Source organism: Lepidochelys kempii, chromosome 17 (genome assembly GCF_965140265.1).
Source record: "Lepidochelys kempii isolate rLepKem1 chromosome 17, rLepKem1.hap2, whole genome shotgun sequence".
Lineage (NCBI taxonomy): Eukaryota > Metazoa > Chordata > Testudines > Cheloniidae > Lepidochelys > Lepidochelys kempii.
Genome location: NC_133272.1, coordinates 14089448 through 14102133, shown reverse-complemented (window position 1 = coordinate 14102133; position 12686 = coordinate 14089448). Strand labels below are relative to the sequence as shown.

The following is a 12686-nucleotide window of genomic DNA, read 5'->3' as shown; positions in this document are numbered from 1 at the left end:
CAAATTGAGACAGTTTAAAAAGGGGATAGGGATGGAAGGCTGGAGACGGTTGGTTTACACACCTAATACAATTAGATGTACTTGTGTGAGGTCTAGCCCTGTTCCCTTTTCTCACATGAATAGCCCCATTCAATTCACAGGTTTAGCTGCCCCCCCGATTAGGTGAACAAGTTTCTGCCCATGAACTCCTGAATTTACGTGGAAAGAGTTTTATTGTCATTTCAGACATCTCCTCTGCAATGTTGGAAGCTTAAGCAGATTAGTATTAAGCTAGTGCATGATTACACCTCACAGTGATGCTGATCAGTGGAGTTTCACTGTGCAAACCCAGTGTAACTTCCGGTAAAAAGCAAGCCACTGAAATTGTGGTAATTACTGTTTGATATTTTACAGTTAATTTCATAGAGGTGGTGATAGCCAGAGAAGCAAAGCAGTTTTAAAACTATGGTTTTGTATTGACACTGTCTTTAAAAATTGCTCTGAAACCCTTCACTGTAAGACCTAGGGGAGAAAATTCTTGGCGCTACAGAACAAATTCACAAAGGAAACACAGTGTTATGTGGCTAGTGAGTTATGGCTATGACACCTCTCTAGGGGAATAAATGTGTTATTCTTCCGTATAAACATATCACACAGCTCTTTTTGTCCTCAGTATATTAAACTGAGCTGCCATGCTAAATTCGATCAATGTTCATAAGGTGATACTTTTCAAGCTGCTTTTGAAAGCCAGTTTTTATTCAAGCTCATTCAAGTAATCCTGTCACATCCAAGCTGGGTGAGCTAATGTCATGAGCATTTTATGTAGCTGTGTGGCTGAAGCAAATCAATGGGCAAGGAAGGGGAGATAAAACCAATCTATTTTTCATCTCAGCGAAAGTTACTTGTATGTTAAGGTTAGCTGGAACCTTTTGAAAATGGGACATAAAAATCCAGCCTTATCATGGTGTCTGTTTCTGTTTCTTCTTCTTCTTCTTCTTTTTCCCTTTTTTTTTTTTTTTTTACTATCTAGTATTCAGTGTTTCCATTGATTTATTTTTATTCAGTATTTAAAAAAAAAAAAAAACCAAAACCCCTCCCTTCACACTTCTCCTTAGTGGTAATTGCAGTAGGTAAGCAGTATTATGCTATGTATAAGGATTGTATATATGTTATGAGAGGGAGCGTCCTATCCCGAGCAAACAAAACTCAGTGTTACATGTATTGGAATTAATAGGCTGAGGGCCTCACAGTGCAAGCGTTAACTACTCTCCGAGAGAAGGAAGGAGGGTCTTATTGTTACAGCATTGGCCTGGGACTCAGGAGAGCCAGGTTCTGTTCCCAGCTGTGTTACAGACTCCTTGTTCTCTGATTACAGCTGGTTCTGGTTTTTTAGGGTATCCAATTTGGGACACCTTGGACCTGATTTTCAGAGGTGCTGAGCACCTGCATCTCCCACTGACTCATTATAAGGTATTGGTTTTCAGTGCTTCTGAAAATCAGCCCAAGAGGTCTCAGATTCGGCAGTTGCACAGTGAGGCACCAGATTCAGACACTACTTTTGAAAATGTTGACCTTAGTCTTTCTGTGCTTCACTTCCCCTCCATCAAATGGGATAAATGCTCCTTTACTTCACAGAGACTTTCTGATAAATGGGCTTTTTCATTACATGCATTTAATGCATGAAAGGAATTCAGAGCTTCTATGTTGATGAGGGGTCACTAGAAAAGCCTCCAAACAAATAAATACAGTGGTCCTGTAAAAGTCAATGGGACTACTAACAGTGGTATAAGTTATGCTCAATATGTGTTATCAGGCCCTAAAGTGCATGGATGCCTGATAATAAAGATGAGGTACTCTTAGAGACTGAGGTGTCAAAAGAAGAGGAGCAACTTGTTAAGTTAAAAAGCAATAAGTCACCTGGTCCAGATGGTCCACCAAAGAGTTCTGAAGACACTCAAGTATGAAGTGACTGAGGCACTAACAAAATGTGCAACCTCTCACTAAAACACTCACTGTTCAGAGAAGTGGGGGGCAGTAAATGTTGTAGCTCTGTTTAAAAAAGGCTTTAGGGGTGATTGAGGAAATTTTAGGCCAGTAAGCCTTATGTCAGAATGTGGCAAATGGTTAAAGTCATATTTAAAAACAGAATATAAAAAATCTGGAAGATCATGATGGGGTCTAACCAGCATGGTTTTTGCAAAGAAAAAATGTGTCTCACTAGTCTCTTGGAATTCTTTGAACATGTCAATAAAATAGTGGATAGAGGAGAACCAGTTGACAAGGCCCCACACAAGAGGCTTTTAAAGAAGCTATGGGATGAAAGGCAAAGTCATCATGGGGTGAAAGGCAAAGTATTTTCATTGATCAAAAACTGGCTAGGAGACAAAGAACAAAGAGTAAGATTAAATGGCAGTTTTCACCATGGCAAAAAGTTGACAGTGGGGGGCCTCAAGATTCAGACCATGTCCTATGTCATTGGGTTTTTTTTAAGTGGCGGGGGAGAGGTCAGTAGTGAGGTTGAAAAATTTACAGATGGCACAAAGTTATTTAGGTTAGTGAGGATCATAGAGGGGTATGAAGAACTTTAGAGAAACCTAAACAAGATAGGTGAATGGGCAACAAGATGGCAAATTTCAGAGTAGTAGCCGCGTTAGTCTGTATTCGCAAAAAGAAAAGGAGTACTAGTGGCACCTTAGAGACTAACCAATTTATTTGAGCATAAGCTTTCGTGAGCTGCAGCTCACTTCATCGAGTGGAAAATACAGCAAGGAGATTTATATACACACAGAACATGAAAAAATGAGTGTTATCATACACACTGTAAGGAGAGGTTTCAGAGGAGAGTGATCACTTAAGATGAGCTATTAACGGGGGGGGGGAGTGGGGGTGGGAGGGGGAGAAAACCTTTTGTAGTGATAATCAAGGTGGGCCATTTCCAGCAGTTAACAGGAACGCTGGAGGAGCGGTGGGGGGTGGGGGTGGGGAGGGAAATAAACATGGGAAAATAGTTTTACTTTGTGTAAAGATGGTAAATGACATTCAAGATGATAAATGCAAAAAATGTACATGGACGGGGAAAAATGAACTACTCATAGATCTTATGGGGTTCTAAATTAACGGTATAAAGAAAGGGATCTGGGTATCATAGTTGACAGTTCAATGAAGACCTTTGCTCAGGGTGCCGCTGAAATAAAAAAATAAGCTAGAAGTTAGGATGCATAACGAATGGGATGGTGAATAATAAAGAGAATATTAAAATGCCTTTTTATAAATCAGTGCCGTAGCCTCATGTGGATAATGTGTGTAGTACTGGTCACCCCATCTCTAAAAGGATATTACTGAACTAAAAGGGGGGTCAAGAAGAGCAACAAGAAAGATCAAGGGCCTGGAAAAGCTTTCATATGAAGAGAGATTGAAAAGTTTGGGATTGTTCACTTTAAGGAGGGGATGAATAAATGGGGATATAATATAAGTATATAAAATGGTTACTGGTCTAGAGAAGGGAGATAGAACCACTTCTGTTTTCCCTGTCTCAGAACAAGACATATAATTCAATTAAAAGGTGGAAAATACCAACCTGATAAAAGGAAATATTTTTTCACACAGCGCCACAGAAAGCTACTAAGGCCAAGAACTCAGCAAGATTGGAAAAGGGATTGGACATTTATATGATTATCAAGAATATACAGTGTTATAATTAACACTGACAAAAACTTTGCTGAAGGGATATTAAACCTTATGCTTCAGGGCTTAAAGCAATCTCTAATATGAGGGGCAGATTACCCCACATCTGTTTATTGTGTACACATTCCTTTGAAGCATCTGGTGCTTGCCACTTCTCAGATATAGGATACTGAACTAGATGGCTGTTGAGTCTGCTCCAGTCTGGCAATTCTTGTGTTTCTATTTTGCTAAATATGCTGTACAAATGGTGTGGTTTGAGGGGACCCATATCTCTTTAACTTACATGTTAAATGAAACAAGGAGAGAAAGGAGACCCTTAGTACTCAAACAGTTTATTAACATTGAATGTTAATTTGCCTTCCTTTTCTTCCCACATGGCAAGTTTGTCATCCCATTTGAGAAAAGTTTCTTTTAACAAACAGTCTCTGGCTCTTAGCTAGCTATTGGATGCTTAACAGAGTTGCAAAGTTAATTATCAGAGTTGTGGCCGTGTTCCTATGTATCCACAAAAACAACGAGGAGCACCTTAAAGACTAACAGATTTGTTTGGCCATAAACGGTAAAAAAACAAACAAAAAAACCAAACCCCACTTCTTCAGATGTTGCATCTGAACAAGTGATTTTTTACCCATGAAAGCTTATGTCCAAATAAATCTGTTACTCTTTAAGGTGCCACCAGACTCCTCGTTGTTTTTAAAATTAATTATTTAATTTACAGCTTCTTAGTTGGATAGGTTAGAAAATCAAGAGGTGTGTCTGTTAGAAATTAACCTTTTTGCTGTGGTTATTTGTTTCTATAGGCGGTTGGAGCAGGACTGAGTTATCATGGTGTAGTTTTCTCTTCAGGGATTGCATGTATGTACTGTACAGTATTTTCCATTTGACAAGATTTTTGCGATAGAAGGAAATTTAGATGTTATGCACGTCACCTCTACTCTGAAAAGCTATGACCCTGTGTTAAGTAAAGAGGCTTTTTAAAAGAAAATAATCTAACATCAAGGGCTTTCAGTATTATATTCCTGGTAATTTAGGTAGCACATTTATGATGTGTCTTCTGTTTAATGACTGGATTAAATAAATTGTTTCACGTGAAATATTGGAGCGTTCTGCATTCTCAGATCAAGGCTAGAAGCAGCTCAATGACTGAAGGAGTGTCAACAAGTTGTTCAATTTCACTAAGTGGTTCTTTTCATTGATCTTCAGCTTTATTGTTTACAATTAAATCCATTTCAATGCAAAAGATAAACATTTTAACAGGCAATAGCAAGGTCTTTTGTACCAGATGACATTCTTCTCTCTTTGATAATTAAGTACAAATTGCGTCACAAGGCTTGCTATTCCCTTGTACAAATACTTGCGTAATACGGACTAATTGGTGTCAGCAGATGACAGAGCTGCAAGTTTTTTCTATTTTCTAATATGTTTTTAATTTGCATAATCAATAATTTTATTACTGTCCTTGGGACTCAGGATGAAAGATGGTTATGTGCTGAAAACAAAAAATTCTGTTTAAGGTGTACTTTATCCAGTACAATTGATGAGTGACTCTGAGGCCATTGTTCTGTATGATAGGTGAGATACCTAACAGGATGTCCTTTGTCCTTTCCAATAATAATTTCTGTTACTAGCTTATTTATCCAAATGTTTGATTAAGCAATGTATAATCAGATTTTCAATCTGAATAACTGTTGCAACATAGAATCATAGAATATCAGGGTTGAAAGGGACCTCAGGAGGTCACCTAGTCCAACCCCCTGCTCAGACATATATGCCTATATCTCAAGGCTAATCCTCAGCTGGTGTAAATTGTCACAGCTAGACATAATAGAGCAATTTACACCAGCTATGACAATTTATACCAGCTGAGGATCTGTCCTCTCTAGAGCTGGGTGAATAATTGATTTTTTGGTTTGCAGGCAGTTTCAGAAAAAAACAGGTCAATCTGAAACCAAACATTTTTGGCAAATTGAAAAATTCTGCAAAAAAAATTGTTTTGGGTCAAACAAAATGTTTTGTTTTCTATCTGGGCATTTTTAAAAAGGAAGCAAAAGAAACTGCCAGAAGTGGAGGAGAGGCCACTGCCACCCTTTAGCCCAGTGGACTCACATGGGAAATAGGAGAACTGGTTTCAGTCCCCCCATCTCTGTGATGCAGAGCAGGGATTTGAACGTGAGTGTCTCATCTTGCCAGTAAGTGCCCCTATCCATTGGGCTATGGGATATTCTGAGGGAGGTATTGCTCAATCTCTTCTGTTAAAGCTGTTCCATTGTGTGTGAGTAATTAAACAGTCTTTGGAGCATGGATTTGAACTTGGGTCTCCAACCTCTCAGGTGAGTCCCCCTGACCACCAGGTTGTAGAGTCCTTCTCACTCTCTTGCCCAATGACTATTCGAGTATTTTAGACAAAATGAAACAGCTTCAACAGGAGAAATGGAGACACATACAACCCAGACCACCATCTAGCCACCAGGCCATAGCACTCTCCTGTAGATGGGAGACCCAACCTGAAATCTCTTCTCCACATCAGACACAAGGGAATTGAACCAAGGTCTCTCACAGCCCAGGCGAGTGCCCTCATTACTGGGTGAAAGATTATAAACCTCAGCTCATCTGGCTGTTTTATGAATGATATCTAAGGCCTTTGCGAATGCAGGCTAAAAAAAATAAAATAAAATTGTTTTTGTCTGAAACTAATCTGTGAATTCATGCCAAATTTGTGAATCTTTTTGAGTCAGCCGAAACTGCAATTTTCTGCAAATAAACTATCCATATGAAAAAAATTAATCTCACTCTATGTCAAAGCTGAAGGAAAACAGAACAATAAAAAACAATAAAATGAGTTGTATATTTTCGAGCGGCCAGCTCTTTATCCTGTCTTAGAAGATTTTACAGTAACATGCCTGTGACACCACAGAGAATAGCTTATATTATCAGAGAAAGAAAAGAAAATTAATACTAATTCAAAATAGAAAAATGCTATGGAAATGTGAGTGAGGTTGCCTTGGGAGGCATGTTTGATCTCAAAGATGGGTATAACAGTTCTACTTCCTCTATTACTATGCTCTGTGATATTAGAGCTTTTGGGGCTTAGTCCAAAGCCCTGGAATGAATGGAAAGACTCATTATTGACTTTTAATCAGTCCCATAAGGACTTCTTAGCATGAAGCCCAAGAATGTGATGGAGCTAGTTATGGATCTCTGTTTCTGAAGCTGCAGATTTTCCAGAACTAGTCCTATAGATTTTCCAGAACTAGTCCTATAGATTTTCCAGAACTATTATAAATTAGAGTAACCAAAGAATTGCTCTAATCTATGCCATCTGAGGACTGGAGGATCTTTGCCGCATCAATGACATGCCTTTCACTGGTCTCAACATGCTCTCTGTGCTACCAGAGAAGTTCAGTAGGAGCAAATTGTATATCTACAAAGAGCTTCCCCTACAAAATGAACTCTAAGGTGGCCAGTTATGTCCAGGTTCCAACTCCTTCATACTGCCTGAGTTGTACGAAGGAGCCAGATTATAGAAGAGGACCTGGGCCCATATTTCCATGTTTTCTTCTATGGAGATTAGAAAGACTGACAAAGTGATTTCGGGAGGATGCCACATACATACTGTATTCATTGTACAAACCTTGGTGCTTTAATTAACATGTGTTTGTGGGCATTGTGTCGTTCTTTTGTATGCACATAGATATTTACAAGATATATTATGGATACTGATAGATATGAAAGGGATAAATACATATGCACACATATATTACATATTACAGATACACACACGAAAACACAAGTGTGTGTATTTTTATATATATATAATATCATAAACTCATAAATACAGAGTGTCAGTATTTCACATGCAACTCTGTGTTTGTATTACAAGTCTTCATTTCTCGAGGGATGTTTCGCTGATAGAGTGATAATCATGTTCTAACAGCCAGGCCTATTTCTCTGGTGTTATTGAGATGACAGAGTAATAATCATGTAGACACAGCAAACTTATTTGGTAACTTCATTTGGATTAATTTGGGATCTGTGTCCTATACCTTGAGAAATCACAATATTCTCTGCTTCAAGTGAAAAGTGGTGACATTAGAGAAATGGAAGGACAGTGTGAGAGAGAATTGAATGCAGATTCCATGTGCATGCCATTTGTCTGTAAGCTTAGCAAATGATTTTTTCCAATACTCAAAGAATCATCAGCACTTTCTTTTATTCTTCTTTTGATAAAACTCTCATAGCTGATTGGCACAACATCACGACAATAATGAAAGGAAATCTTATATCACCATATCAGAGACATAATTATTATTTTTGTAATTTACTGATTCAGCAAGCTGACTTTCCCCAAAACTGTCTAATGAGAGTGCTTTTTAAAAAAAAAAAATGGGACACCCCTGATTCTTTAATTTGCGTGGATGGAAAGAAACTCCTTTGTGGTCTAAAGAAGAAAAGAAAGCTGTGTATTGAGTGGCCAATGTCATGAAGAAATAAAGGGCTCTCTCCTTCCAGTTTCCAGTGGCTAGTGAATTAAATATTCAGAAATAATTATATGTGTAAAAAGTCTTAGAAAATTAAGGGAAAATGTGTATCTATGACCTTGAAATGCTGCTGCAGAAGATTTAAAACTCTCCACAAAAATCATAAAATAGATCGCATTGCTGTGGGATTTGAACTCTCTAAACGGATACTGTGTACTACAGTGTTCTTGCTGGACTATATACATTAATTATTGGTTGTGCAAAGATACATTTATTAGGAACATTGACACAAGAAAAACTCCTGGACCTTTGATACCATTTTGTGATAGATGTATAGTTGTATAGTATAGATGTAATGGTTTGAGAGAAAGAGCAGGTTCAATGTTTGACATCTCCCAAATAAAATAAATTGAGAGCAACTAAACGTTATGTCTTCTAAGCTGTTAACTAATGCACATGGGAATAGTACTTAAGGGGCTGCACATTGAAGATATACATACCAATGTGGAAAAAATACACAGGGGACACCACGACTCATAATGTCTTTTCTCCAGGGGAGGAGTAGGTATTGTATAAGGAATTTCACTTCACAGAAGAGGGATGTGCTGAATAAATTTTGTGCACCCAAGAGACACTAAAAATATCAGATAAGAAGGTTAAATGAATGGCTCCGAGAGCAAGGTATTTCCCCTGGAATTGAAGGTGTCACCTCTGCTGTGTTTTCAGACCACCACTGTATTCACCTAGTAGGCAGTTTCTAATGATAAAACAAATCCCTCAAAGCCACAATTGGCATGCCTTCTCACTAAAACTCTAACTAATAATTTAGCTCTTTGGGGACTGGGGACACGTACCATGTCATCCTAAGCAATCTGTTGCTTATTTTTTTCTCTTTCCATGCTTGGGACCTGTCTTAACAAACGTGATGATCTTATTCTGTTTAACTTTTAATAGTGTTTGATCAAACAAAACTGATCCAAAGAATTAATGCAAACTGAGTTTCAGTTATTGATAACCTACAATTTAATTGCTTTGAGCTACACCTTGGGCACACGTCACAGTCATTACTTTTTATTCTTATAAAGTCCCAGTACTGCTGTATTTTTCTGATCCAGATTCCCTGGATCTCTTATTACAAATAGCAAAGTTCCCTGTTGGTCAGCTCCAGGGACAACAAAAGTTTAAATGCATCAGTATCAACCAGCTCAAGTCACAATTCCCCCTGAGACAACGGCTTTCTCCATTTCCTGTCTGTACAGTTTCCAGTACCCTCCTAGCTTACTCCACCAAACTGCTTGCCACTCTGCTGATCTAGCAAATTGCTCAGTGCCACTGACGTACAGATTCCTTCCTGGGACACCTTTGTCTATGGTCTCTTTATTAAATTAAAGACTGATGATATCATTATGATATACATTATAAGGGCCACTCCAATATGGCAGCACTTAGAGGAAAAGGTCATTGCTACGCCACCTGAGCTTTCTGAACATCTGCACAAAAAGGAGCCATAACTGAGTTTGGCTTCACTGATGGGCATGAGGAAAGGGAGGCTGGGTCTTTCGGGGTTGGAAGGAGCTCTTTTCACTTGCTGAACAGGAACAGCAAGGAATGCCTCTTCCCAAACTCCCTCAGAGCCAGAAATAATAAGCAAAATGTCTGTAGGCGCAGTTGCTGCTCCATTGTGCTTCCCTCAGTTCCACAGCAAAGGCCACAAGAGACATACATTTGAGCCCACAGAGTATGAACATATCAGTAGTATTCCCCCACCCCCATCCGTTCAAAAATCATGAATCTGGTCTGCAAAATGATGGGATTGGCTAAAAAAAAATCATAAGATTTAAAAAGAAATAAATAAATGTAGGGGCTTTTTAAAATTGCCTTCTGGTTTCTGAGCCTTTAGGATGCACTCACGTCACGATTTCAGACTTTTCTCCCTAACCATGAAAGCTAGAAACTTATTCTTTTTGTTTGAATGGAGGGTCAGATTCTCTTTCAATCTCATGAAATCAACAGCTCGGGCTTTAAAAAAAAACAACACACCAATCCCATAAAACAAATATAGAATCACAAGAAAATTGAGTTTGCTGGCCATAGTAGACTTTATGCATAGCTTGTTTTCCATTATTTTTATTCGCATCCCTTCTTCAAGAAGTTAGAAACATAGCTATGAACAATTTCTCCTTCAATATACTGTATAACGTGTTATCATTTATGTATTCGGTTGTATTTTCCCCACCTAAAAACTGGGAAAAGGGTAAGGAAACGGTTTCCTCACTAGGAAGTATCTAGAACCTCAAGTACACTTTGAACGGTATATTCATCCTGAGCCCTAGGGGCTTTTCAATAGTTTTGCCTAAATTTCTTTTTCACGGTATTGGTGGTTGTCGAAGACATAGCAGGCCCAATTACTAAGCCCCAATTGGCTGCAGTGAGAATTGCATGGGCTCAGCACTTCTGAAAATCAAGCTCCCAGTGTGCAAGTGCAATAATTTTCCTTTAGAATCTCCCTCCAACCTTTTTATCACACTTGGATTAAATACACCTCCTTAAAAATTAAGGGTAGTATGATACCTTTCAGGTGAGAGATTGTTGTTGAGAAGTGATGAGCATAGGCTCCGCGGTACTAAATGTATAATAATAAGTCACTGATATGAATGGGACATGCCAATTTAAAAAAATCACATTGTGCTCTCTTATCTTCTGTAGCTATTATTGTGACAAGTAGCTCCTAAATAACTGTCACTGAAGGAGGTCACAAGCAAAAATCTTTTTCGTTTCCCCCACTATTTGATAGCACTCTGTGAATAGTTGGTTTCATTTTTTTCTCCTGTATAATCAGTCAGGCCAGGATCTTGCAAATACTTCTGCACGTTTCATTTTATGCATAAGCAGCGTTGCCAACTCTCACAAATGTATCCTGAATTTTTCCTAAACTGCAACTCCTGGGGTCATGGGATTATATGAATTTCTCAGTTTTATTTAAAAAAAAATGTTTCCAGCCCTCATGGCTGCAGAGAGAAGCTTGAAAATATGAACCTCAAATGTTTGAAAATGAGAAGACATATAACTCCCCCTCCCCCCAAAATGTATTATTAAAAAAATAATTTTCTTTAAGCCAGTTTGATGATTTTGGGGGGCCTAGCTCATGATTTATGAAGTCTTGGGCTTAGCAATACCACATATGAGTCGCCCTATTAAATTCAATGAGACTACTCATGTGTAGCTCTAAGCAGGTGCATAAGCGTTTGCTGGATCATGAATGTGGTCAATTTCTGCTGTTTATTATTTGTATTTTCATAGTTCCAAGGAGCCCTAGTCATGGACCTAGCATCCCATTGTGCTAGATACTGTGCAGATCTTTTGAGAAATAAAGGTGGCAGGGGGAAGATACTTTGGTACAGATCTATTAATGGTAAAAAGTGACTTTAAAACCACAAATATCAGGAACAGGTGTACTACAGGAAATTACTTTTAACTCATTTTTGGAAGTTGACTGCATTTCAAGTTGACGTTATCCCTGTAAAAGTCTACTATGAGAAAATACTGAAACTGCCTAGAATGTAATGGGTTCACATGGTTTTTCTCACTTCTTTGCATGCGTAGACATTTTGTCTTTCTTTCTCTCGGCGTTGCAGGTAAAGAATTAGGTGTCAGCACGCTAGCTGAAAATGACAACCAAGATGCTAGGGGGCCGGCTGTCCCGAAAATATCAGGCTTAGAAAGGAGTCAAGAGAAGAGCCAGGACAGCAATAAAGAACCAATACTCGAGCCTGTGGTGCCTAAAGACGCTTGTCCTCAGGTTTCTCAGACTTTGGCCCAACATCTTTTGGAGCCACAGCCTGAAGCACCTTCCCCAAGCCCTGTACTGGTTCAGCGTACAGAGGCTCCTGCCCAGCCACCACAGCCTCAAGCCTCACAGCCGCTGCAAGGCTCAGAAGAAGCCCAGCGTCCACCTGCACCTCAGCCTCAAGTGCAACGTCCACCCAGGCCACAGTCCCCTCTGCAATCTGTCCATCAAAACCTGCCGCTGGTGCAGCCTCACCCTTCCTCACAGAGTCTCTCTCAGCCTTTATCAGCGTATAACAGCAGCAGCCTAAGCCTCAACAGTTTAAGGTAGGCAAACTGTTATTTATTATGGCAAACAATAAAGGAAAGCCTATTAAAATGTGGCGAAGATGCCCAAATTGTTAGCTGAATATGCACATAGGAGGACATGCTTTTCAGGGCTTGTCTGCCTGGGACATTTAGGAAAGTTCAGAGGAATTAACTAAAGGTGCATAGTTCAAGCACATTAAACCCTTCAGAAGTAAAGCAGCCTTAGCTTGCTTTGGCTCAGCAGTTCTCAAACTTCACTGCACCGTATCCCCCTTCTGACAACAAAAATTACTACCTGGCCCCAGGGCGGGGGACTGAAGCCTGAGCCGCACCAGCCAGGGCTGAAGCCCTTGGGCATTGGCTTCAGCCCCGGGCAGTGGGGCTCAGACATCAGCTTCAAGTCCAGGCCCAGCAAGTCTAACGCCAGCCCTGGTGCCCCTGTTAAAAAGG

At 39.4% G+C, this 12686-nt stretch overlaps 1 protein-coding gene across 10 annotated transcripts in view; it reads left to right on the top strand.

The window, feature by feature from the left end:
- AUTS2 (activator of transcription and developmental regulator AUTS2) overlaps positions 1 to 12686 on the top strand; it is a 990679-nt gene that overhangs the window by 947224 nt on the left and 30769 nt on the right. For all 10 annotated transcript variants that reach the window (XM_073315293.1, XM_073315300.1, XM_073315295.1 and 7 more), the window contains one exon: positions 11777 to 12254. In XM_073315293.1, the coding sequence (XP_073171394.1) occupies positions 11777 to 12254 (478 nt within the window). The remainder of the gene's footprint in view (positions 1 to 11776; positions 12255 to 12686) is intronic.